This window comes from Gossypium arboreum, chromosome 1, assembly GCF_025698485.1.
Source record: "Gossypium arboreum isolate Shixiya-1 chromosome 1, ASM2569848v2, whole genome shotgun sequence".
Classification (NCBI taxonomy): Eukaryota; Viridiplantae; Streptophyta; class Magnoliopsida; order Malvales; family Malvaceae; genus Gossypium; species Gossypium arboreum.
In genome coordinates, this window is record NC_069070.1 from 120,998,766 (window position 1) to 121,026,591 (window position 27,826).

Sequence of the window (27,826 nt, forward strand, 5' to 3'; positions counted from 1 at the left end):
GTAATAGAAGTCTAACATGGGGTTTTTTATTAGCCTAATAACAAATTTAGTCCGATGTTTACACATTATATAAATTTGATCTTAAATCTAAAAAAATCAATCAATTTAACGTTCAATGTTTACAAAATATGTAATTTTAGTTCCTATTCTAGAAATTATAAAATATATTTGAAAAACTTTAAAATGTTTTTATATTTACTTTTTACATTTTTTTTAATTTGTATTTGCTTTTTCTTATCAAACATGCTCATTTTCTCATCAACCGAACATGTAAAAAATGTAACACCCTATTACCTGACTCGATCATCGGGTCTGAGTTATAAGGTGCCACATTCGTTGCCGAAGCAACTACGATCAAATACATTTATTTACAAATCATGTAAACATTCATATTTAACTAAAGTGAGTGTATAAAATGATACACAACCATTTTCAGGTCTTATATAAGCTTATGAAAGTTCTTTTGCTAACCCGAAGTAAAAAAAAAAAGAAAAAAGACTTAATTGTAAAACTTTAAAACATTAGGTTCACGTCGCGACGTCGAGGGTTTCTCTTCGCGACACAACTCTTTGTTTGGTGCTCGTCATGACCTTGAGCAATGGTGTCGTCACCTAGAATTTTACTTTATTTCTTGTCGCAACGTTAGAGGTTCCACTTTACAACGTGACTCACTGTTCTCAGAAAAATCTACCTAGTACAAGTTAAAAATGAACCTAAAATTTCATAAAACCATTTCACAGATTCCACATAAACTAAAACCCTTTTCAACACAAAACCAAAACATTAACAAGAATTATACCATATATGTAACTTAATATTTAAGACTTTTAACATGAGTCTCCTAGGTAGATGCCCAAAATGACCAAAATAAGTTACTTTAAACAAATTTTGTAGGGTCGGAAACGATAGTTTGGTTGTTGGCTTCAAGTCCCAGGGTTTCAAGAGATACCTAAACCTGCTTACGGAGAAAACAAACCATACGCTGAACAATAAGCTCAGTGGTACTTTCATAATTTAAAATAGTAAAGCATAACATTTTCAATATACCATTATGCATACAACATGTAATTTATCTATATATGATTAATACCAAACATTGCATATTCATCTTCACACTAGAACATGTACATACCAAATGGCCAATCAACCAACTAAGCCATTCATCCTATTAAATGAATTCTATTCATTTGTTAATTACTTTTCCAATAGCCATTTAGTGTCTATTTTCAACTAAGAATTCAACATTTAGACATTTACAACATTGACATAAATTCATTCAGCTTTCACAATTATATCACTTCACTTACCTATCTATCCTTTCTTGGAGTCTATCACTCGTGCGTATTCATTTTGGTCCTCTCAGTGCTTGTTTTCATCTGAGTGGCACAATAGATTACATGTATTCTTACAACAAAACACATACAAACATATTCCATTTCTATAGCATCGAATAAAATTGTTTTGGTATTATTCATCATGCTTATCGTTTATAACCCCTATTAACTTGAGTTGGATTCAGACAAATACTCGAATAGTCCAACCAACACACCAAACTGGCACTGAAGTGCATTCTGGCGTACCAAACGCATATCTGGCACATGAAGTGCATACTGGCGCATAAGCGCATATTTGGCATGTCGATTATATCTAACTCAACCCAACTAATTACTAGGGTTTTAATGTTCAATTCACATTACGTTATTCACTATTCATCATCAATTTATCATTTACATGGTAGATTTCAACTCATTTTCAAACCAATCTTACTTACCAACTTAATCGTACTACTACTTATTTTATACAATTTCATAAAAGAATAAATTAATACATCATTTTGTTTTTTTCTTATTTATTTTATATATCCCTATTCAATTAAATTGATATAATTTTCACGTATGAATAAGTAGTAATTAGTTGATTGAGTCTTAGCTCAATCGGCATAGGCATTGTTGCTAATGTAGGAGAATGCGGGTTTAAGTGTGTTGAAGTGCATTATCCTCTTATTTATGGGTTGAGAAGGGGCTATAGGTAGTTCTAGGCATTGTTTTAAAAAGAACAAATATAATCAAAACTTATAATAAAATTATTCAAAAAAAAGATCATTTTTCTAATAAAAATATGAAAACCAATTAGAAGTAAAATCTATCAATCATTGTTTAAAAAACTTTTGAACCCATCATGAGGTTTTCAACAATAATTTTATGATTTAACACTAAGAAAATAGCAAATAGATGGACCATATTTCATTATATAATCATATCTAACTTTTAAATCAGTTATAATAAATATGAAAAGCAATTAGAAGTAAAATATATTATGTTAGAAATAGATGAGATATTCAAATTATCACATTAACTTTTACTCAAAATTATGTAAAATATTGAAATTAAGGAATAGATATTAAAAATAAAATTTATTTGGTTAAAATATGACATAGGTCCTTGCACTCTTCATAAAATTGAAATTAGCTTCAGTACTTTTATTTTCGTGAATTTAGTATTTTCTTTTCAATTTCAAAACTCAGTCCAATTAGTAATACTGTTAATTTAAAAAAGAAGAAGCAAATACTCACTTACTAGCAAAGTAACTTAAATTTTGGATTCTAAAAATAAAACAACTAAATTTCTAAAAATAAAAGTATAATGACTAAATTGTAAATTTACTGAAGAATACATGGACTTATGGCATATTTTAATCTATTCATTTTATCAAACAATGTAATTATATTAATTACTTAATTTTACTAATTTATCAAACAATAATTTATTATACTTATAAAATTTAATACAAAAATTTCAACACTTAATTTTTCATTTTATCAAACAAATAGAACAACCCAATCCCCAATTTTTGTAGTTGTAGCATTTTTTTAAATAATCTTATTATAGATTTTGATTATATACCCGTAAATAGGAAAATAGTGAGCTTCAACGCACTTAAACTCACGTCCCCCTGTATTGGCATCAATGTCCATGCCAATCAAACCAAAACTCAATTTTTTTTCGATACCTAAAAAATAACTTAATTAGATTTATCTCTATCTCTATCTCCATTCTCTTTTTCTTTTTAAATTTTCTTATATCTTATAATCATATTAAATTTTGATAATATATTAAATCAAGTCCAGGTAAACCCTAAATTATTATTTTTTTTATTTTTTTTCTCACCACAAAGTTCAAATTTAGAGTCTTACTAAAAATGTAACTCATATTCATGCCTTAATAGGGTTCAAAATTCAGCTCCACAGCAGTCTAGCTGGATAAATATGGGTGTATAATTATATGCTGACACCATTTTCTTTAGTAAAAGCAAAGGGTACATAAAAATTTCAAATAAATTATCACATTTCCAAAAGATAAAATATGAAAATATACATGTTTTGCTTTACATATGTGCCCTACCATGTGGGATCCTCCTTTTTGTTACCCCAATTGGGGTGGGTGCATTGTTACATTCATTCATTTATATATTTATAAGATTTGAATGGACCCATATCAAGCTTTAATTAGGGAGGGGTATGATGTCTACAAATATCTGATTCACATTTTGCATATTTAGATTATGGATTCATTCATAAATAATGGATGTGATAATATTTGGATTTGAATTCTCAAATATTTTAATTTATATTTATAATAAATTTAAAACAAATATAGATATTAACTCTCAAATATTTATTATTTAAAGTTATTTTCGTTTTAAAAATAATGGACAGAAATTTAAATAAAAGATATCTGAATTCATTTTATTTTTGTGAATAATGAGTTTTATTTACTTCATTTCATATGAATATAATGTCACGATTATTAATCTTTATTTTTGATATAAAACCTAAACTACCCGTAACTTCTCTCTAACCCTTAAATAAGCAAATAATACGTTTCAATACATTCGAACCCACTTCTTCTTACACTGACAACAATGCCGATACCAATTAAGCTCAAACTCAATTGACTGAATATCCAATTATATGCTTTACATTGTAATTTTTTAAGAATATTTTATACCTACTATATACAAATATTTAACATGTTTCAAATATTCAAAGGATAATTTAATATGAATAATAAACGTATTCGAATATTAAGGAAGATCTGTATATTCCAATTTTGCGAAAATCACAAATATCTTATATAAAAAACAATCAAATCTTATTGAAATTTAATAATGTTAATCTATCTCAAAATGAGTTTTATTCTATTATCTTTTATATGGTATCTTCACATAAAAAGCTAAAAAATATATAGTGGAAGAGTACACATTAAGTTAAAAGCATACTAGAATTTAATAATAGCTGCACCACTTGATGGTTTTGAGGCAAAAACATAGAGACCAAGGTCATTTTTGTTGATCATACCTTTGTCAATCCTAGATTTGTAGAATTGTTCCTGGTATACAATAAAAAATGTTAATATTCTTTGTTTCCTGTATCCGTCAAAATATGAGCGAAAAAATTAGGGGTGATAAATGTTATACCGTCAAATTGGCAATGAACTGGGGTACGATACTCTCTTTTACTAACGCAACTGTGCAACCACCCCATCCTGCTCCGGTCAGCCTTGCTCCTAGAGCACCATTGTTTCGGCATACTTTTACTAGTTCCTCCAACTCCGGGCAGCTGATTTAGATGAAACAAGAAAAGATAATAAGTGATGGTTACTGGTGACTACGACAATATGCGGACTTGTCAATTGAAACAAAGTGCAATTACAAGTGCCGGCCTTAGTTGAGGTGAGGGCCTTCACTTTGGCTTTCAAACTAGCTAAAGGAGATTCATTCATGGTAGTGAATATGCACAAGAGTGCGGATCATGACATGTCTATGCTTCGGCCTACACCTTGTCGAAGCTCGTGGACTCATTTTGGGATTTTCAGTCTATTTCTTTTGTTCGTGCTGGTAGACTTGGTAATCTAGGTGTGCACCATTTAGTTACAACGGGCACGGGGATTGTATTATCTTTTTTGTTTTGGTTTTGATTATATCCTAGTTTGGACTAAAGGATGCTATTTCTACCCTTTTACCAAAAAAAAAAACTCCAATATACTGTAAGCATATGTGTGATAGTTGTACCTGCATTCATAGAGAACACTACAGCTGTCGTGGCTATCATTCATAAGATCGCCGAGCTTCTTCAGTTTTTCCTCCTCACTACAAAATGGGTTTAGTTTTCATTAATATAAAAAGGAATCGAACATTAATAGGCAAGGTTCAATATCCAGGCAGAGGAATATAGCTCCATTGCACAGTCAAAAATCAGGATAGGGACATATAAAGAACTATAGCCATAAAAGGTCACCTTAAGTTCGACTCCACGGTTTCCTTGAAAGCATGAACACGGTTGGCTTCAGAGAACACGTGAGCAGCTCTCTGGAAATTAGAATCAAGCGATAAATGAAATATAAGTGCGATAAATGGAAACAAGAATTAAAGAAACAAGAATTAAAGAGGCGATTTTCTTTGTGAATTTCCCAAAGCAGTTCAAAGATCTTGCTAGTATTTAAACATGCAGATGTAACAGAAGAAAAATATAAAAATGAAATATAAGTGCCAAGTGTATATATATAAAATCTACATCATAGCTAATTATAATATTGATTTGAAAAACAATTCTATTCAACTTCAGCCTAAGAGAAGTACCTGCTGCAACTTGAAGTGCTTGGCTGCTTTTAGCACATCCAATGAAGTTGGGTTATCGCCCAAGATTGATGGAAGATGTTTCTCAGTGATTTTCTCAATTTCTTCGGCAGTATATGGCTTCTCCTTCAAATATTCCTGCAGCAAAAGGTAATATATATATATATATAGTTTCAAATACTAGAAGATAAAGAAATTCCATGAAAATTTAAATATTGGCAACTGAGATTATAACATAGACCATAATATTTCAGAGGCGGGAAAATAAATGATAGAAACCTTGACAGCAAGTACAGGATCATTTAAACCGTGACCCTTGGCAAATTTAACACATAACCCTTCAACATCAGAAAGAGTTTTGACTTTTGCTATTGCCTCCTGTGACTTCATTCCCAGCTTTATACCAAGCACGATCTGAAATTTCAAAAAAGACAAAAACATGCAGATTATAAGAATTTCCATAACAAAGACAATAGATACGAATCCCTCAAAGTTGCAATATAACTTACAGCAGCCAATCGACATTCAACAACTCTGTTATTATAATTTGTAGCGGCTGTAACAGCCTTTTTAGATTCAGCCAATGAATGGGCTATTACAAAGGTACCACCAGGAGGGAGTTGCACATCAGTTGCACGAATAGGATTGAAATCTATTAGTTCAGCAAACCCGTTTTTAGCCATCACGGAGATTGCCTGTCATAATGGAACAGGTGTGAACATTTTCAGTGATAACAAAGTAAATCAAATTTGGTAGCTTGTTAAACATCATGATGATTCCGGAAAAAGTATAACCTGGTCCATCCCACCGGACTGCGTTCCAATGTGCTGTTCACAATCACATGTAACTTGGGCAATTTCTTTCTGTTTAAAGAACAGATATTAAATTTTCAGACATTGAATTGTGATTACCAAAGTGAAGATAGCATACCTTTGGAAAGTTAACACCAAAAGCAGCCATAATAGCAATTGTAGATGAACAAACAAAAGCGGCAGAGCTTGATAGACCAGAACCTATGTAAAAAACGTAAGATAACAGTCAAGTTTTCTGTAGGAGCATACAAAGGTAAACTTTTATTCATTTAGAATCAGAATCTCAGTCTACTTGTAACTGATATAAAAGAATACCAGTAGGAACTGTTCCATCAATAAGAACATCAAGACCAACAGGCACACCGACATCTACTCCTTTTGACTTGGCATATTCATAATAACCTTTATACCTGGAGAATGTAAGCAATACTAAAATCACCATTTGAGAAGACTATGGAACCATAATAACAGTAAAAAATTGAAGAATATACCTGAGAGGTCCCTATATTATAGTGATCTCATCAAATTAGTCCCTCTACTATTAAATGGATCAATTTAGTCCTTGTGCTATTAAAAAAGATAAGAAAAGCCAAATTCGAATAGATTTAAATTTGGAATTCAACTGCAATTGAGAAAGGCATTTTTTATTTAGAAAATGTTTACTCTGTTACAACTTGACTCTTATTTGATTCTTTTTAATAGTAGAGGGACTAAAAAGATCCATTTAATAATAAAGGGACTAGTTTGATTCATTTCCTATAATACAGGGACCTCCCAGATATTTAACTGTAAAAAACCTATGCCATTTTAAATATAACTTGTATATCAACTTCGAATTAGAATTAGAAACAAGATATATGGACCAAAAGAATTCGATATCTCACCCACAAATAAAATAATGACCCCATCTATGGTTTTTCAAGTCAATTGCCTGAAAATCAACAATGTCAGTTAATTCGACCCCAAATCCAGAGTAATTCTTAAGAAAATAGATCCATAGAACATGCAAGAACTAATGCAATCAGTGGATGGAAATCAAATATATATAAACTATCAAAGAAACGTTTAGCAAGTTACTTAACCAATTCAATAGCCATAAACGAAAGAAAAACCTTAAGGCTAAAAATTGATTAAGAATGAAAACTCAAACCAAACCTGGTTAGGATCAGCAGGATAAATACAAGTAGTGTACTTATCATTGACGTTAGCTATTCGGATAAGCTTTTCAGCCTCTCCTTTGTTGCACTTTCGAATTGCAACAATGGTGTCTTGCCGGATTGCCATCGGCAAGACCGAGTATCCTTCATAGTCAATATGTTCTCCAATCAAGTTCACTCTCCCTGTAGGTAAATAGCCATTAATGATCAAGGAATTTGAAATATTTTTTTTCCAGCCCATTTTCTCAGAAAACAATCACAAAATTCTGATCCGAATTTGAATAAAATATTTTCTTAACCATGCAACGAAAAAAAAAAAAGGAATTCAAACAATTTTTCTCAGTGTTTCTCAGGAAACAATCAGAAAACTCTAATGCGAATTCAAATTAAACATTTTATTAACCACGCAACCAAAAACAGAAAATTCTAGTGCGAGTTCAAATTAAACAATTTCTTAACCATGCAACAAAATAAAAAAAATTCAAACGATTTTTTCTCAGTGTTTCTCAGCTACCAGTCAGAGAATTCTAGTGCGAATTCAAATTAACATTTTCTTAACCGTGCAACGAAAAAAAAGAATTCAAACAGTTTTTCTCACAGTGTTTCTCAGCAAACAATCAGAAAACTCTAATGCGAATTCGAATCAAACATTTTCTTATCCACGCGACCAAAAAAAAGAATTCAACCAGTTTTTTCTCACAGTGTTTCTCAGCAAGCAAACAAAAAATTCTAGTGCGAATTCAATTTAAACAGTTTCTGAACCACGCAACGAAAATAAAAAGAATTCAAACAGTGTTTCTCAGCAAACAAACAGAAAATTCTAGTGCGATTTCAAGCCAAACATTTTCTTAACCACGCAACAAAAAAAGAATCTCGCTTAGTGTTTACTGTTTAGCTAATTCGAACAGAGAAAAACAGACCTGGAGATCGAGCGAAGACTTCGGGAGGGTGACCGAATACTTCGAGAAACTTGGACTTCAGTTTACCGAATCGAAGCTTAGCTTCTTCAAGCTGTGTTCCTTCTCCGTACACCGGTTCAAGCGAAGAGTATATTGGAATCGGAAGCTCACCGTGGTTCGCCATTGCTCTCTCTGATGACCACCGCTACTCTTTTTTTTCCTTTCAATAATTACTCTGTTTATCTTAAGGAATAATTTGATCGTTATTCGTTTTATAATAATGCTTTAAATATTAAAATCAATCTTTTTCATTTACAATTTTTATGGCATTTTCTGAGGTATTATGTCCATAAGGATAAATATATCAATTTGCAATTAAAAGTATTAAATAATACGTAAATCACGAATTAATGTTTATGTTTAAATGGAAAAATTATAAAAATAGTATTTTTTTTTGTCTCAGATTACATTTTAATTATTTATATTTGAAATATTACGTTTTAATCACTTTCGTTATCGTTTTATTACGATGTAGTCACTCTACCATTAAGTTTCGTTATCTTTCTAACGGCAATCCTACGTAATTAAAACGTAACATTTTAAATATAAGTGACTAAAATATAATTTGAAACAAGCAAAAGTAATTATTTTATACTTTACCCAATTTGAAATATAAAACTAATTATAAAATTTTAAAATTTAGTCATTCTACTTTATTAAAATTTAATTTTCACTTAAAAATTGTAATTTATTTTAATTTTTTAAATAATTTATTGAATATTAATTCATATTAAATAGTTAAACTCGAAAATTCTAGCATCTAATAGAGAATATATACTACACGTTTCTGTGTAGGAATTTGGATAACGTTTCAATACTCCAATCCCAACAAAAACGATAATTATTATATAATAATAAAATCAGTGTAACGTAAAGAAGGGCTATTACATTAGAGGTCCTCGAATTATAGTTTTAATTTTAAATTAATCTCTAAACGTTAAAACGTTCTAATTAAGTTCTTATATTATCAGTATTACATTAACCAATTCCTTTTATTAGCCTAGCCATTAGCTTAAATGTTAAATGCCGGAAAAACTTCAATATGGAATGTATTCGAATATATGGATTAAATTGTAAACATGTATTTGCTTATTTCATGAATAGTTTAAATTTAACGTGTTGAAAAGTAATTCTTGTCAACCTCCTAATCATGTTTGTGAAGTAACTTCACTGACAATGTATCAAATAATTTTTCCATGTTTATACTACATTTAGATGATTAATTATAAGTTAAATTTTGCTATTAGTCTCTCTACTTTATGAATGTTGTGAATTTAGTCCCTATACTTTAATTTGGTCATTTTTAGTCTTTGTACTTTTTGAATTTTAAAATTCAAGTCCTCACCAAATTTAAATTGTTAAACTCATTAAGTCAAGTTCTGCTATTTCCATAATCTGAAGCGGCATACATATTAAGTCAACTTGTTATTCCCACATATTACTCACTAAAAATGCAGTTAATAGATTAACAGCTACCATTTCCGTCAGGGCTAAAATTTCAAAATTCGAAAAGCATAGAGGCTTGAAATGATTCGATTAGAGAACGTGGACTAAATTTACAATTATACGCATAGTACGAGACTAATAATTGAACATAACTAAACAAATTTAATTACCACAAATTAAATTAGAACTAAAATTTCAAATTTTAAAATATAAAATTAATATTAACTAAATAAAAAATTAAAGAATTAAAATTAATTAAATTAAAAACAGAGATTAAATTCATAATTTCCACATAATATAATGATCAATAACAAACTTTTAACATTAATTATAAATGCCACCGACATGCTTAGGTCCACATGTGAAAGCGCCAATTCATGGTTCAACATTTTCATGTGAATGCCTTAAAAATAGTGCCTAAAACTTAAAATTTGGATCAAAATTATTAAACTTTTTTTATGTTGAAATAAAATCGAATTTTCAAGTTTAAAGTAAATTTCTTTTAAAGTTACAATAATTAAAAAAAAATTAATCAACATAAACACTAAATTGAATAAATTCAGCATGTTTAATATGTCAGCATAATACTGAAGATATATTGCACGTTATCAATGTTTGTTCGTATGCTAAAGAGGTGTGATTAAATTTTGTGCCTACAAATTATCATTCACAATTTTTTCCAGAAAATCTCATGGATTGGGTTTGAGTCAAATTTGAGAAATCATAACTAAGATCCAGGTTTCTCAATTCCTTTAGCATCTCTTTGACTTTTATGAAAAAATAGGTATTTATTTGTTTTCCAAAGATTATCATGGAGTTTAGGGGAAACTATTAAGATTTCTGGGTGATAGGCAAATTAATACAATGCTACTCATAAGTGGGATCCGACCAGAAGATTTCATGAAGATTCCAATCATTCTTTAGGAGAAATATTAGGACAATTAAGTAGTTAAAGTATAAGTATGTGTATTTAGTTTATGCAGTTTTTCACCAAAAAAAAAAAACTATTTAGTTAAGAAACGAGAACAAATATGAAAAAAAAAAAAAAAACCTTAAGTGTTAATAGATCAGATCACTTCAAACTTAAGCATGATATTAATACGCTTTATACTTATTTAAACTTGGCTCAATTTAAAATGAGTAATAAATTTTGACTAATATTTATGAGTGACTAATCCAAACTCATTTTATCTATACCCATGTTTTTTTTTTTAATTATGTTGTCTTTAATTTAATATTTAATGATTTTTTCATTTATTACAATTGTACATATAATCATTTAAACAATTTCTAAAATATTTACATTATAATATTATAGGAATAAATCTCAAAATTATACATGAACTTTGATTTTATACAATTTTATACATAAAATTTTGATTTGATTCAATTCTTGTAAATTATTAATACAATTATTGATATAACATCATTTTATGTTCATATATTGCATATATAAACAATCATATTTATCAAATATAAAAATAAATTAATACATTTATTTCTTTAAATGTATATAATTAAATCAAAATTAAAATTTTAAGTATACATTTAAACTACAATTAGAGTTTCCTGTGTGTAATTACATCAAATTAAATTTAATGTATAATTTTAATATTTACCCCTGATATTATATATATTATTATAGATTTAATTTTTATATGTTGTAAATTAAATGACATATAAAATGACATAATATAATATAATATAATATAAATATAAAAAAACAGGCAAAGTTAGGTAAAGATTGAGGCCCTGAATAGCCCAATCCCAACCCACATTTTAAATGACCCTAACTATTTTATTTAAACTTATTTTTTTGACTTAATATTTTTTACGAATTTTAAACAAGCTTTTAAACTTAAACAAATAAGTCAACTGAATAAATCTTCGAATCCACGCGAGACTTTCGAGTATTATTGTGTTGCTGACATCATTTAAGACCAAATAATCTGGACATACTTATCATCAAACCAGTTAAGTTTTGCCCACAAATTCTCTAAACATTTAATAAAAACTCGTATCCCCCTAAAAAGTTTCAAATTTCGACGGCAAATAGTTGGATTCATCAAATAATAATAATCAAACGGTCAAACTTAAAAAAAGTTGGATAAAAGGCCATGGAATTACAGGTAAAAAAAAAAAAAAGCACCCCTAACGATCACAGTGAAAACAAGTGTTCCATATGATGTCCAAACGTTTTACTATTTAACTATCATATTTCAAAAACTGCTCCCAGCAACATCAGCATGTGTTTTCTCACTTCATTGAACCTAGAATGGTGGAAAGTGTAGATATGGGGAGACCATGGAGTGAAATTCCAGATTGACCGGGATGAAAAGTTCAACAAAATAACGAAAAACAGGGAATAGGAGCATACTCTCCACATCTATGTAATGGAATGGTATTCTAGGTTCATGAATCCTTAGATGTGCTAGAAGTGGCGATTTGACGAATTCTTCGTTGGTGAACATCCCAATTATACACACGAGCGATGGTTACCTGCGAAATGGTACCAAAACAATCGGGAACAAAAAACACACAGATGCTGATGATATGTACATATCATATATATATATATACCGAGCAGGCATTAAGCACAAGGCATCTATTGCAAGAAAGTCCTTGTGCCATGTGCTTTTGGTGGATTTAATCCTTTTACTATAATTTGATCATTTTTAGTTCCTTTACTATTCAAAATGTGTGTTTCAATCCCGAGATGAACCCTTTCTTCCCATGTGGTTTATTTTTCATGAACATGTGACGATGGAACATATATGTTGTGGCATTTTTTGTATGGTTGGACAATTTTTTTTGCACATTTAAAAAAGACAAAAAGAAAAGATATTGTATTCGTCCAACTGTGCAAAAAAATGCGAAGGTGTCTATGCCCATCACCATGTATTTTAACAAAAATGAAAGACAAGTCAATTTATTTGACAGAACTAATGCTGAAAGGTTAACATCGGGACTTAAAACACACATTCTGTTAAGTAGACAAACTAGAAAAGATCAAATTATAGTAGGGGTACTAAATCCACCGAAAAAACATAGTACAGGGACTTTTTATAAATTTGACCAATTTTCTAACATCGCTAATCAATATGAGCTGCATAAGGAGCTAGTATGCTTTAAAACATCACTAGACACTAGGAATGTAATATAATATAGAACAACGATACTACCTGGGTTACAGTCACTTGATCCCTCAAGAACTGCAAATCAGCTATAAGAACTTCTAAACTTGCTTTTGCGTTTTCCAAGTTCTTTTTCAGTAGCGAAGTGGCCTGCACATGGAAAGTTACGGAATTAGTCTTTTCTGCTGTTAAAACGCACAAACAGTAAGCATCCAGTTGCAACTATTGCACCTCTTCACATGAATATTCCAACATGACATTTGCTCCCAGCCATAAACAAACTGAATCGTTATCCTCAATGCGAGCTCGTGAGTATATGCCTTCAGAGACTTCGAAATCAGCAATAAGAGCCTATATAAGCCAAAAGTACCATTACAAGTCATTAGCATATATGCAACACATTTAAGAGATAAAGAAGTCCAAATCCATTTTTCAAGCTTGTTTGAACAACAAGCATGCAAACTGTAGGATTTGAGAACTTAACACCTAACCAAGCACAGTATGAATGTCTTATACAATTCAAACCCAGATTCCAAAATAATAGTCATGCCTGAACCTATTGAATTTCATGCAATATTGGCCCATATATAGCAGATTACAAATTCACCAGGTTTAGTCACATGAGAAATGAACAAAACTAACGAGTTTCATCGTGTTTTAGTGATCCATAACACCTCAAGTTCCAAAAAGAAATGAAGAATGAAAATCTTCTTTAAACAGAAGAAACACAACATAAAAGTCAAGATATCAGAGAAATACAAACCTCACCGGTACCCTTCTTAGCTTCTAGAGTGGCAACCACATCCAAGCATTTCTCGATATCAGGAATTTTTGCCTGATGATCACAATAAAAACTCATATTATCCAAAAAAAAAAACCATGACATGTCAATATCTTTAAGCAAAATATATTGAGCATGAATGAGAAAGTGTAGCCTGGTTGAACTTTGGGAGGGAATTAAAATAGATTAACCCAACATAAACTATCATGTAACTAAACATCATCGGAACATAACATGGTATGCATAAAAAGCTTAATTGCATTCACCCAAAGCCTATACAAAAAGCTTGAATTAGAAAGGCAGATTCTAACATGATAACACCGTTAAAAAAGGGAAAATTACATGAGAAATTTGATTTTGCCTCGCTACCATTCTCTCTCGCTATGATCTAACAAGCATTTCCCCAAATAATCAAATTCATAGTAATTTACCATGGACCCCATAGATGGAGAACCATTTTATTGTAATATCTTTGATTTCAAGGATTAAAAACCAATTAACAATCAAATAAATCAACAGCATTTCCCCCATGATTGGTTCACTAATGAATTTATTTTTATCAATCTTCATGAAAAATGGTCCACCATTTTTTTAATAAAACACATTAACATAAATATAAACTACAAAAATAGCAAAAACACTATCAAACATCTTATGCTACACTAAAAAAACAATAGTAAGTGAAAGAAAAAGATCTCAGTATAATACCTGAAGATCCCGTTGCTGAGCAAGAAGTTTCATCTCAACCAATTTATACTGCTGAAGCCTGAAAATTCAATAGCATCAACCAAATAAAATAATAAAGCAATTCAATCCCAACTAAACATGAAAACAAAAGGAAACCCTAAAAAAAATGAAATTAAGTAACATTGAGAAGAAAAGGACGGACCTTTCTTGGAGAAAAGCGAGGGCGGAGTTGACATCGAACCCGGTTTGAGTGAGATAAGTCTCGACATCTTCTACGAATTGAGCTCCCGGTATTCCTCTTCTCTCCGTCGTCGTTTTGGGCGATTCCGTCGAAGACGAAGATGCAGCCGCCATATTTGATTGTTTCACGAAATGAGAAATGAGATCGTAGGAAGGTGTTCAACGGACGATCCGCACGGCCAGCCTCAAAGGGGCTTTTTCTGGTCGTCGCTGGTGACTGCTGTGGGCGGCTGAGCTAGGGATCGGAGCTTTGGATTTTGAAGGCGGATACACTGAAGAAGAGGAAAAAAAAAGGTCAGTGAGTGAGATCGTGAGAGATACTGAGATTAGATTATTCGAACTGACCGACGTCGTTTGGATGGTGGAAACGAACAGTACAAGATGGGCTACATGTTTGGGCCTATCTATTATTTTCAGCCCATTTGATAACATCATACAGGAAAAAAAGGGTGAAAGTACCTGTCATGCCCCTCTTTTGTAGGGATTGGTTTAAATTAGTCCCTAATTATTAGATCAATCGATTTAGTCCTTGCATTAGTAAAAAGAATTAAATAAGACCAAAATTTAACTGATTTAACATTTACGGTTAAAAAATATTATTTATTTTTTACAAAATTAATATTTTAAAAGCTTTTATGACTCTAAAATGAAAATATTTCGTTTAAAATCAAACTACAAATGAAATAATAATAATTTCTATGTTATTTTTAAACATTAAATGTTAAATCTGTTGAATTTTTATTCTTTTTACAAGTAATTCCACCTTGTGAATTACGTATAAATTCTTTGCTTGTTTGTTTGTGTGTTTAAATTCTATCATGTATAGATGTTGTTTCTATTTATTTTAATTTAGATCCGAATATATTTTAATTATCGATGATAATAGTTAATTCTGATTATAGTTATTTCATATCGATGTTATTTGTTAATTTTTATTTTATCATATGTTTCACCTTTATACGCTTATTTGATTTTTGTACATTTATTTTGTGCTTCTAATTCTTGCAAGCTTAAATTCTTCTATTCTGATGATTTTTCATGCTCCATATAGACCACATAAGGAACGTTAGTAGTCACCTAATTATGGGTTGTTGTTGTTGTTTTTTTTTTAACTCAACTGTGAAAAGTTGTAACAGTTCGTTTTTCAGTAGTGTCGAAAACAGTGATTTCAAGACCTTGTTTTTATAAATTGAATAGTAAATATTTTTATAAATTCCATTAAGGTGGTATTAAAGTTTCATTAAAAAATTTTAACGTTTCGGTAATTAATTAATTAAAAAGGACCAAATTAAAAAAAGTGCATTCTCGGGATTCCGTTCCCATAAATTGGGCTTCGTAAATATTATTGTGTAGTTAATTAGGTTATGGATAGGTGAATTTGTATAAATTAAGAATAATTAGGTATAAATACTAAATTGCATATAGAGTGAAAGTTGAATTATAGATTGAAGAAAAACTAAAAGGACTAAATATGGTATTATGCCATTGTTCTGTAGGTGTGGTATAAATTATATTAAAATAAGTTTACTTAATATATAAGTATATATATTATATCATAATAATAATAAAACAAACAAAAGAAAGAAAGAAAGAAAAAGAAATAGAAAGGTAGAAACGAAACAAAAAGCAAAACGAAAAAATAAAATAAAAGGAGAAAGAAGCAGTCCAAGGGGCTTAGGGTTTCAAAAGTTTCAAATTCAATTGATTAGTTAATTTAATCTTTTTTGTACTTTTTATATTTTTAGAATTTCGGTATTAAATATTACCCGACTCATGTCAAAATTTTAGAAATTATTGAGTTCTTAAATGTTGCTAATGTTGAATAATTTTAGTATTAGAGATTAAATTGATAGATTTTTAAGTTAGAAGTGAAAAAAGATTGAATTGTAAAATAAATTGTAAATTTTGAGTAATAGGGACTAAATTGTGAAAATTTAAAATTTAGGGATATAAGTAAAATTAGAGAGTTAAATCTAGTTTAAAGTGAAAATTAAATAAAATTATAAAATTGATTGTGAAGAAATAAAATTTGTCTCGATTTAGGGACTAAATTGAAATTTAGACAAATGTTGAGTAAAATGTTGAAGTATTCAATATGAAATTTAAATTGTATTGTATTGATAAAATTTAATTGTTTTAATTCTATAGCTAACGTCGTACCGGAACCCTCAACTAAAAAGGAGAAAGATAAAGTCGACGAAGAATAGCTAAAATTTTTGGTTTGTATTTATATAATCCGAATTTAGTTGTTAATTGTTATAATTTAATTTAATGTACATGATAAGTGTTGAGGTGAGAATTATTGTGTTTTGCAATTGAAACGGATTGATGCATGTTATATTAGAAAAAAAAAAAAAAAAACCCTTTTCTTTTAGTTACCATCATTATGTCTTATTGTTTAAAAAAATCGGATTAAGTCGATTGAGTCTTAGGGCCAGTTCTGCATTGCTTTTTAAAAGCATTTTTGGCTCCAAAAGCACTTCTGGAAGAAAAGCTGTGCAGAACAAGCTGCTTTTGGCTAAAATTTTTAGCTTTTCCTCTCCCAAAAGTACTTTTAGTGTTTAATTACTTTTTCACCCCTCTAATAACATAGTACTTCCCTTTTTTTTTCCTTGGTACTTAATTAAAAATATGTTAAAATCATTAATTAAAAATAAAAATATTTTTAAAATACTAATTACAAATATTTAATAGTTATATTTAAATATTTAAAATATAGTTTATATATTCTAATTAAATTTTATAAATAATTAATATTAATTGCTTAAAATATTTAAAATTTATATTTTATATATTAAAATATTAACAAGAAGTTATAATTTTTTATATTCTTACTAAAATATAATAATATTAACTAATTTAAATAATAAATATTATTTAAATGTATATTTGTTACTTGATAATAAAATGTCTAAAATGGACATTTTATTTCTCAAAAGTACTTTTTGACAGCAATACTAAACACTCAAATTTTAAACCAAATTTTTCAAAAGTACTTTTTCACAACACTTTTCAAAAGCATTGCCAAACTAACCCTTAATACAGTTAATATCGGTATTATTGTCAGTGCAGAAATATGTGAATTCGAATGTGCTAAAGCACATTAATTTTTTATTTAAGGGTTAGGGAGGAGCTATGAGAGTTCTAAGCATTGTATAAAAAAAACAAAGATTAAGTATTGTGATACTATGAGTAAATAAAAAATGAAAAATAGGAATAGGGTGAAAAATTTGGATCAATTTAATTAAATTGATCCAACTAATCGATTTTTGTTTTTTTTTTAACTCAAAATTTCGATTTGGTTTTGGTTTTAAAATTTTGAAATAGAATTACTTGACTTTGAAATACATTTTAGTTTAAAGTTATATACTTTGTGACTTTATTTTGGTTTTGGGGCATTTATTTGGACTCAACATGACGTAGTCAATACTCAATGGGGGCATTAATGGTTATTTATTGAGGCGAATAGTTTAAACACGATTTGAACGTTAAGGGGAGATATCGAGAGACCATCTGTCAATGTTTTGAATCAAGTGATTCAATATATATATGTTAAGATAAAAATGATAAGTCAAACTTCATTGAAAAAAGAATATGATCACATATCATTTGACTAAATTAACCATAGAACAACCTCTAATGCAAGAGGATAAGGAGAGTCATGCCACGATTCAAGTACTCATGCACTATGAAAATATATACCAATACAATAATATATTGTAAGTTTGTATATCAAATCTAATAAAAATATATACCTAAAAAATTTTTTCTGACCGTACTTTGGAAAAGTCCCGGGCTACATATGATCCATTTATTTTTGGATAGAGAGCTTTGGGTTTTTGGCCCATTTATTTATTTTTTCCATGGTCTAACCCTATGGGCTCAAACTTGAGCTACCCTTCCTAAAAGGGCTCACCATTAGGGTAAAACAGTCATTTTATAAATATTTTGAGGACTTTTTCGGCAACTCAAGTCCTTCCCTTACTCAAAACCCTAATTCCAGTTCCCCAGTATATATACCCATCCTCCGCTCTGCCTCCGCCTCCATTAACGTCAATCAACTTTTCTCTTTTCTTCGAAATTTTCTCTTCGAAATTTTCTGTAGAAATTGTCTCTTGATGGTTTCCCTTTAATCTAATATTCATAGTTTCAGGGAATTTCACCATCAAATTTTTAAAATTTCAAGAGGCATAGATTATTTGCAGAAGTTGAGTCACTTCTCCTTCGTTATTTTCCCAGGTGCAGTGAATAAGATCCTGCAAAATCCCCTTTTTTAAAAAATTCCCCCAATATTTATTATTATTTTTAAAAAAATCATTAGGGTTTCCAATGATGGCATGAAATCTTTGAGACCTGATCAAATTTTTTGTTTGATGACAACTATAAGCAAATCCACTGAGGACCCTTTCTTTATAATGCTTCATTTTTTTTTTTATATTTTTCAAGAAACCCATTGTTTTTATTATATGATGAAATATGCACTGGGCTCTGAGCAGTTTCAGATGAACTCTGCTTAATTTGATGGAAATTGCAGCCTAGAAAGCTAGTCTGATATTTTGAAGTTCCTTTTATGTTCGGAAAATTAAGCTTGTTAAGCGAAGTTACGTTATGGGCATGGTATGGATTGCTGTTTTTGATGATTTGTTGCTTTCATTAACAGCAAATTATACCGTGCCCATGACTGTAGCATCACTCGGCAGCTCTATGGGTGTATATTTGCCAGTTCAAGGAAGAGAATTGCAGCATTAGTATCTTGTTCTGTGAAGTTAAGCTTTAATTATAGTTTTAGGGAATTTAACCCATCAATTTATTTCAAAATTTCAACGATTATAAGATCCTGTATAATCCCCTTAAAAATCCCTATGGGTGTTTTTTTTATAATTAATAAAAAATTTAATTTGTTTTTTATAAAAATTTATATGTAGATGATGAAGTATGCACTGGGCTCTGAGGTGACTTCAAATGAAATACACTTAATTTGATGGAAATTGCAGCCTAGAAAGCTAGTCTGATACTTTAATTTTTATCTCTGTTAAACTTGGGTAATTTATTTAAATAATATTAAAGAAAATTTTGAAAATTGTATTGATATTGTGGATAATGACAAATTTCTGTACTTCATCAAAGTGGTGTTCAATATTTATTTTCAATTTGTCTATTTGAAACTTTTTTTATGTCTTATGATTTTTTTCTTATTGTGTCTATTAATGTGGTATTCTTATATCTGATCGCTGAGGATCCTAAATTAAGTAATTCAAAAAACCTTAAATGATTGAAAATTAATTTATTTTAAGGGGAGGAGGAGGAGCACTTGACCCTCAAATTCAATAGATAGAGGAAGTTTATTTAATCACATAATTCGGGCTTTTAAGATAATGGTCTCTTTGGGGCTAGTTTTTGTATCAAGATTTGGGATTTTCCTATTGGATTGGGTCATTTTGAGGCAAGTGGAAATATTTATGATGAAAATGTTAAGCTTTATGAGAATGATTCGATGTTTTTGTAGAGTGAAATCATGCAGTAAAATAAAAGATTTTAGGGTGTAAGGCTTGGAAGGAAGTAAATTAATTTTTTAAGGGAAAGGTTGAATTTTTTTCTATTAATAATATATTTTTAATATTAATTTCTTACAATATAAATGAGAGTTTGAAGTCAAGCTATCATGACCATAGACGGAGATCACTTTTCTTCGTATTTTGTAAAATTAGAAGGGAGAACAACAAAGGAGAATATACAAATGTTGGGGTAAAACTTTAAACAAACTAAAACTGCCGATTAATCTATGTATGGTTTTCTACCAATCAAATCTCTTTGTTGAACAGCAAGAATAGTCTTTCCTGTAGTTCTTTTGCAGCCAAATTCTATTATAATTAAACAAGTCGTTGTACTATAAAAAATTAAAAACTGATGAGTTTTATTCGTTAGATAAGAGGAAGTTCCCTTTAGTTTTTAATAAATATAGTCTTTTCTTCAGCTAATCAAACAAGTCGTTGTAGTATAGTGGTGAGTATTCCCGCCTGTCACGCGGGTGACCCGGGTTCGATCCCCGGCAACGGCGTTTTTTTTTTTAATCTTTCATTAAGTTTGTTTATGTTAAATTTCAATGACTGGTGTCTGTTAAGCAAGAAAATGAGAGAAATTTGATAAAAAAAATGATATAATTTGGGTAAAGCTTAGAGAATTTCATCCTACTAAAAAAAGGCTTAAATGAAAAAATATCTCAATTTTTCAATTTATGCACTTTATCTTTTTCATATTTATGTGTTTAAATTTATTTTCCTCACTATTTAATCTAAAATTTGTATATAGTATGTTTCATTTTTATTATATATTATTTTTAAATATATTTTTGTATTCTAGATTTGTGGTTTCCACATATATATACACACGCACGTATGTAATAAGACTTTTAGTGTAAGGTAGAAATACTATAGAAGCATTGAATGAGGAATTATACCAAGTTATATTACATTTTGCCCCTTTGTTTAAAAAATGAATAAATTGTTCTTTTTGTAAACTAACATTTGTATCTTAGAATATTAATCATTTCTATTATTAAAAGCGATATAATTGATAAAATAACTAGATCTCGTAGTGATGTACAAAGGTCAAATTTCAACGGTAGAATGGATGAAAATTTTAACATATATATTAATTTTCCTTTTGATTTAATATACATGGATTAATTTCTTTATTTTTCGAATAAGAGAAAAAATTCAATCAAACTGTTTTTAAAAAAAAAATTAATTTCATTATAGGTTCTTATCATACTGCTCTTTTTGATATAATATCTAAAACTATTCATATCCCATCCCCAATCTTTAAATATGAAGATAATGTGCTTCAACGCACTCGAACTCACGTCTTCCTGTACTAATAACAATATCGACGCCAATTGTGTTAAGACTCAATCAATTCAATTATACTTTTAGTACAAATACTTTCATAATACTTTTACTCATATTTTTTAGTTTTACTTAATTTGTTTTAAATTTGATTAATATTTTTTGAACAATCTCATTATAGATTCCGATCATATTTACTTTTTTTATACAATGTTTAAAATTACCCATAGCCCCTCTCCAACCTATAAATAGGAGGATACTGCGCTTCAACACATGCGAACTCACGTCCTTTTACATTGGTAACAATGCTCATACCAATCAAATTAAGACACAGTTGACTTAAATTTATTTGATTAGATTGGATTTTTGAAACGGTGAAGAAAGAAAACGAAAACACAGAACATGAATGAATTACAATTTGGAAGATTTCTTTGAACTACGAACAGCTACGAATTCTTGCATCTTCTTAAACTGTTCTGTTGTCATTTTATCATAATATTTGTATGCCCTCTCCTGTAGAAGAATGAAAAAATATATTATATACACAATTTAATTTTTATTATTTGATTAACTGATAATATGTATCGTTAAATATATAAAATTATTGGTAATGTATTTATAAGGACTAAATTAAATTAACAGTTGTTATTAAATGAATTAATTTAATATTTATATATATTATTAGAAAGAATAAAAATCCAAAATGTAATAAAATTAATATTTAAAGGATTATTTACAAAACTATAAAAAACTCTAAAATGTTAAACAATAAATGTTATTTTATTAAAATTTGACATTATTTACTTATTTTTAATAGTAAATCGACTAAATTGATCTATTAATAGTAGAGTAACTAATTTAATCGTATTGCTATAACTTATTTGATGCAGCGTCGGTGCATAAATTTCATGCATCTTCTATGAATAATAGCATGACACTCCATCATTAAATAAAATAAAAATAGCAGAGAACTTATAAATAAATACTAATAACTTTATTTAAACATTATTCAATAATAATTAATTAAACTTAAACCGAGACAAAATTTAAAGCCAAAATCATTGGGAGTTATTAATATTTATTTACTATAATTATATTTAATATTTAACTTAATAATAATGTATTATATTATTATTCTTCTCGAACGAATGAAGAAAATATACCTTCTCCAGTGCGAGAGCTTGATGGAGATCCAACTTGAATCCGTCATTGATCAGAGATTTGTACCTAATAACAATGTCGTGATTGTTGTGGGCAACAACTCGTGCAATTTCTCGAGCTTTCTTCAACAATTCAGTTCCTTCAACAACGTAATTCACAAACCCTAATTTTTGAGCTTCTTCAGCAGTGAAAGGCATGGCTGTCAACGATACTTCACGAGCTTTGTTTGGTCCTATAATACGTGGCAGCTTTTGGGATAATCCCCATGATGGAACTATCCCGAATCTACATATACACATATAAAATTAGCATCCACCAATGGTGAAGTGATAACGATTTTTTAGGGCCAAAATTATATTATAATTTATATAATAGTAAAAATATAATTTTATTATTTTAATTAATAATCTATATTTTAATAATTTTAAAAATATAAATATAAATATTATTATTTTTAGAGCGAAATATAATTTTATCCTTATTAATTTAAAATTTATAAATTATAAAAAATTTAAATAAAATTTTTCATTTTAAATAAATTAAACTCTTGTCATCCCTTAAAGTCGCCCGATTCGAATTGATTATAATTTAATTATTATTTATATTATATTATATTGAATGTAAAAATAATTATTTGAATTGAATCAACTTAAATTATATTTTATTTAGTCTATAATTTTAGTTCATCATTTTAGTATGATTTTATTATGTTATCACTTAAATATTTTTGATTAATGTTAAAAATAATAATTATTGGAATAAAATATAATTATATTTTATTTAGTTTATAATTTTAGGTTAAATTATGATTCTTGTTTTTTATTAAGTTCGGATTGAAGATTTAATCTTGATATTCATTTTACTCACATGATTTTTTATACAATATTTAAAATTACTCATAACTCTTCCACAATCCTTAAATAATAGAATAATGCGTTTCAACAGATTCAACCACATGTTTTTTGCACTTACAATAATATTAATGTCAACCGAGTTGTGACTATCCACATGATTTTTTAATTCATATTAATATTTTTAATCGAAATAGTTTTAGGACTTAATTAATATATTAAAAAATTAAATCTTGAATTTAACTATAATATTGTAAAAAACCCCATAATTTAACCTTTTTTAAAAAAATACATATTTTATGTTTAAATTAATAAAATAACTTTCAAATATTATATAGAATATTTTAAAAATTATTTCTAATTCTAGGGAAAAATACAAAACCTCGTATGGCTATCCATGAACTTGGTTCCTTTAGCTGCGACGAGAATATCACAAGCGAGGGCGATCTCAAATCCGGCCGTCACCGCCACTCCGTTGATAGCTCCGATGATCGGTTTCGGACACTGTTCCATCTGAAAAACGGGATCGTACTCTTTGTCCTTCATGCCACCCTTGAAAACTTGTTCCGCCGCTGTCAAATCCAGTCCCGAACAGAAAGCCCGTCCTGATCCGGACAGGATAATGACCCGAACGGACTCGTCTCTTCCAAGGTCCTTGAAGGCCCGAGCCAAGTCAGTTATCATAAGCTGACTCAGCGAGTTGAGGGACGCCGGTCGGTTGATGGTGACGGTCGCGATTCCGTCCGGCTCGCGGCTCACGAGAATCAGATTCTCCGACGATGAGTCGCTCATTTTTTTTTTCTGGTTTATTTTGTGTGATTCCTTTTAAAAGTTTAATTTGGTTTTTGAAGAAACACAAAACATCGATTCCATCTATTATGGATTGGAGGTATCGAAATGCTTTCCTACAGATAAAATCAAATATAAAAAACAAATATGGAAAATGGTTTGATTTTGATGCAAAATTTAATCCTAAAAATCTAAAAAAGAAAAGCAAAGAAAATTGCAACCATGTATGATTCTGATTATAGCCCATTGGTGTTTTTGTAGTCAATAGTAAAGCATGAAAGGGGAGCTCTAGTAAATTTAAGGGTTAATTTCACTGGTAGTTACTAAATTATGAATAAATTTTTGTTTTAGTCATTGAACTATTTGAAAGATTTTATTTAAGTGATTAAACTATTCAAAAGTTTTATTTAAGTCATTGGGCTGGTAAATATTTTTTAAGGTTTCGCTAGTGAGCTCTAAGTAATAATTTGATAATTGGTACGATTGATCGATTAATACACATCGATGAGTAGAAGAACATAACTTAGATCCAAGTCAATCTAACGGTCAGTGGCGGAGGTTGGAGAAAAAAGTTGTTTGAATTTTGGTTAGTAGATTCGTGATGTTAAAAGTTATTTCATGAGAATAAAACTGAACTATAGAAGAGAAGGGAGAAAAAAGCTTTTTGATTGGTACAAAAAAACCCATATAACATTGATTTTAACAGCCCAATGATTTAAATGAAAACTTCTGAATAGTTTAGTGACTGAATTGTAATTTTTTTTGTTAAGTTACCAAAACAAAAATTTACCCATAGTTTAAGTGCTAATAGTTTAGATTAACCTAAATTTAATGAATATTGTCTATTTAATGTTAATAAATCTTTTAACATGTTCAGTATTATTCTCAACCTAAGTTATTTTTCGACTCTTAAGAAATTCAAATATTTGAGGAAGCGGAAATCATGCATTATAAACCACAATTTTAACCAAAAACCCATACATTATAAACCACAAATAAAAGGATTTGTTGTAAAAACTTCTCTAAAATAGACAATTTTTTTAGTTATTGTTTTCACCATCCAACTTCTACCCTAAAAAAAAACAACCTTCCTGTTATATAAATCTTGAGAAACCTCTAATAAAAGGCTCATGCAATCTCCTCTTCCCCTCAAAGCATTCCAAAATATGTCTCCAATAAACCTTGCATTTGCTTCTTTATTGATGGTCGCGATCTATTTCCCGTGTTTCGCCAACGGCGATGATAAGGGCCCCGTGACCGTCCTCGATGCCCCTTTGTTGACGAAGAAAATCAACAGTAATGTGACGATCAAGGTTGATATCAATGGCAAAGGGGACTACACGTCGATCCAAGAAGCAATCAATGCCGTCCCGAAAGGGAATTCTAAATGGGTTATTATCCATGTCAAGAAAGGGATTTATAGGTAAATTCATTTCTTTGCATCATTCATTTACTGTGGTTCAAGAGCGTAGCTAGGTACTGACTTGTTCTTAAAATTAACAATTTTCTATTTAAATCCTAAATTAATAAATGTAAAGTTATACTTTAGCCTCCCTAAATATGATAAAATGTTTGATTTAATTTTTTAAAAATTATAAAGATATAAACTATTAAAATGATGAAATTACATTTTTACTATCGTAAAAATTACAATTTAATTTTGACGCTTTAATTTTTTTTTTTTAACTTTGCCCCTGCCATCATTACTTGACCGACCTGAATATTATCGAATGGTTTTTCTGAAATGTCGCAGGGAAAAGGTTCATATACCAAAAGATAAACGGTATATCTTCATGAGAGGCAATGGGAGGGGAAGGACCGCTATTATATGGTCCTTGAGTTCCGTCGATAATAAGGCCTCCGCCACATTTACCGTCGAAGCCAAGCATTTCGTCGCCTTCGGAATTAGCTTCAAGGTAATGAACAAAGAACAATCTTCAATTTTTAAAGCCCAAAATTTAACATCAACTTGCTCCAATTCAATGGCAGAATGAGGCACCTACTGGTGTTGCGTATACATCTCAAAATCAGTCAGTGGCAGTATTTGTGGGTGCAGATAGGGTTGCATTTTACCATTGTGCTTTCTTTAGCACCCACAACACATTGTTCGATTACAAAGGCCGACATTACTACCATAATTGCTACATCCAAGGCTCGATTGATTTCATTTTTGGCCGCGGAAGGTCGTTGTTCCACGTAAGTTTCAAATCGAAATCCGAGATTTTTCGAACACGAAACAGCTTCAGGTGTTTTATCCCTTTTTAATGATCATGTACATTACATGCAGAATTGCGAGATCTTCGTCTTGCAAGACAAGAGGATTGCGATCCACGGATCGATTACCGCTCAAAACAGGGAAAACCAAGAGGACCACAGTGGATTCGTGTTCGTCAAAGGCAAGGTTTATGGCATCGGAGGTGTTTATTTAGGAAGGGCTAAAGGAAAATATTCGACCGTGGTCTTCGCACAAACATACTTGTCCAGGACGATCGTCCCCGCAGGATGGACCGACTGGAGCTACCAGGGTGGCCCTGAGTAAGCAAGATTTACCATCTGTGTTCTAAATTCCACGTTTGTTATTCTCTTTTTTGTCTAATATAAATACCAACCTTTTATATGGCAGTCATCTGTTCCATGCCGAATACAAGTGTCACGGACCGGGTGCCGATACATTCGGGAGAGTACATTGGGCGAAACAATTGACGGACGAGGAAGCTAAGTACTGGACTTCCATTGAGTTCATCAATGGCAACGTTTGGCTTCCTGCATGGCTTTGAACAGAAGATATATACTTTGCAATGAGGGGAAAATTTATGGCATTAGTTTATTTAAAAAAAATTTGATTTGTATTGTATGAGAGGAGAACTTTGGATGCATTCAATGTAGAGTTTCATAAGATCTAATGAAAATGAATAATACCATTTCAAAAATATATATAATATAATACAAATATTTATAATTTCGATATTTCCTTTTAATATGTGTGTAATGATAATTTTATATCCCGAAATAAAAAACTGGATTGATGATGAAATATAGGGTGAGTAAAATTTGATTAGATTCAAAAAACTCGATAAATAATTAAATTTTGAATTAAATAATTCGAGTTATTTGGATCAACTCGAATAAAAAATTAAATTTTTCGATTTAATTCGAATATGAATTACACAACTAAAGTTATCTGAAAATCTGAATAAGAAAAGGTAAAACTACATCATTTTGATAAATATTTACCTTTTTTAAAGTTAAAAGTCGAAATCATTAAGTTAAATAATCTTGTACTTCACCTACTAGTTAAATAATCAGTCTATGTAAACGTAACATTGAATA

At 29.6% G+C, this 27,826-nt stretch overlaps 4 protein-coding genes and 4 non-coding genes across 9 annotated transcripts; 5 read left to right on the plus strand and 3 right to left on the minus strand.

The window, feature by feature from the left end:
- Window positions 1–4,075: 4,075 nt before the first annotated feature.
- Window positions 4,076–8,834, minus strand: LOC108480623 (galactokinase-like). The gene is made up of 13 exons (XM_017783675.2): window positions 8,524–8,834; window positions 7,602–7,786; window positions 7,331–7,377; window positions 6,762–6,856; window positions 6,565–6,647; window positions 6,429–6,497; window positions 6,144–6,329; window positions 5,914–6,048; window positions 5,638–5,772; window positions 5,297–5,367; window positions 5,071–5,148; window positions 4,477–4,618; window positions 4,076–4,388 (listed from the first exon to the last, which is right to left on the minus strand). Exons 1-13 carry the CDS (start codon window positions 8,684–8,686, stop codon window positions 4,278–4,280), a joined length of 1,500 nt encoding a protein of 499 aa, XP_017639164.1. The 5' UTR covers window positions 8,687–8,834; the 3' UTR covers window positions 4,076–4,277.
- A 3,214-nt stretch (window positions 8,835–12,048) lies between these two features.
- Window positions 12,049–15,207, minus strand: LOC108480358 (prefoldin subunit 3). 2 transcript variants are annotated; one of them, XM_017783326.2, is made up of 7 exons: window positions 14,813–15,207; window positions 14,632–14,689; window positions 13,906–13,977; window positions 13,374–13,493; window positions 13,191–13,292; window positions 12,386–12,507; window positions 12,049–12,278 (listed from the first exon to the last, which is right to left on the minus strand). In XM_017783326.2, the coding sequence occupies exons 1-6, from the start codon at window positions 14,962–14,964 to the stop codon at window positions 12,421–12,423; spliced, it is 591 nt and encodes a 196-aa protein (XP_017638815.1). In that variant the 5' UTR covers window positions 14,965–15,207; the 3' UTR covers window positions 12,049–12,278; window positions 12,386–12,420. The 2 variants fall into 2 exon arrangements, with proteins under 2 accessions (XP_017638815.1, XP_017638814.1); XM_017783325.2 differs by having other exon boundaries at window positions 12,049–12,507; window positions 14,813–15,206.
- Window positions 15,208–19,175: 3,968 nt separating this feature from the next.
- On the plus strand, window positions 19,176–19,253 carry LOC128281741 (small nucleolar RNA R66). Its single transcript, XR_008272004.1, has one exon. It is a non-coding gene; the product is annotated as a small nucleolar RNA R66 (small nucleolar RNA).
- A 59-nt stretch (window positions 19,254–19,312) lies between these two features.
- On the plus strand, window positions 19,313–19,405 carry LOC128281782 (small nucleolar RNA snoR118). The gene has a single exon (XR_008272051.1). It is a non-coding gene; the product is annotated as a small nucleolar RNA snoR118 (small nucleolar RNA).
- A 366-nt stretch (window positions 19,406–19,771) lies between these two features.
- On the plus strand, window positions 19,772–19,865 carry LOC128281783 (small nucleolar RNA snoR118). The gene has a single exon (XR_008272054.1). It is a non-coding gene; the product is annotated as a small nucleolar RNA snoR118 (small nucleolar RNA).
- A 971-nt stretch (window positions 19,866–20,836) lies between these two features.
- TRNAD-GUC (transfer RNA aspartic acid (anticodon GUC)) lies at window positions 20,837–20,908 on the plus strand. Its single transcript has one exon. It is a non-coding gene; the product is annotated as a tRNA-Asp (tRNA).
- Window positions 20,909–22,029: 1,121 nt separating this feature from the next.
- On the minus strand, window positions 22,030–24,759 carry LOC108482729 (probable enoyl-CoA hydratase 1, peroxisomal). The gene is made up of 3 exons (XM_017785846.2): window positions 24,090–24,759; window positions 22,859–23,141; window positions 22,030–22,208 (listed from the first exon to the last, which is right to left on the minus strand). The coding sequence occupies exons 1-3, from the start codon at window positions 24,497–24,499 to the stop codon at window positions 22,107–22,109; spliced, it is 795 nt and encodes a 264-aa protein (XP_017641335.1). The 5' UTR covers window positions 24,500–24,759; the 3' UTR covers window positions 22,030–22,106.
- A 798-nt stretch (window positions 24,760–25,557) lies between these two features.
- LOC108481768 (probable pectinesterase 67) lies at window positions 25,558–27,455 on the plus strand. The gene is made up of 5 exons (XM_017784851.2): window positions 25,558–25,919; window positions 26,250–26,412; window positions 26,486–26,692; window positions 26,784–27,031; window positions 27,120–27,455. The coding sequence occupies exons 1-5, from the start codon at window positions 25,627–25,629 to the stop codon at window positions 27,271–27,273; spliced, it is 1,065 nt and encodes a 354-aa protein (XP_017640340.2). The 5' UTR covers window positions 25,558–25,626; the 3' UTR covers window positions 27,274–27,455.
- Window positions 27,456–27,826: the final 371 nt, after the last annotated feature.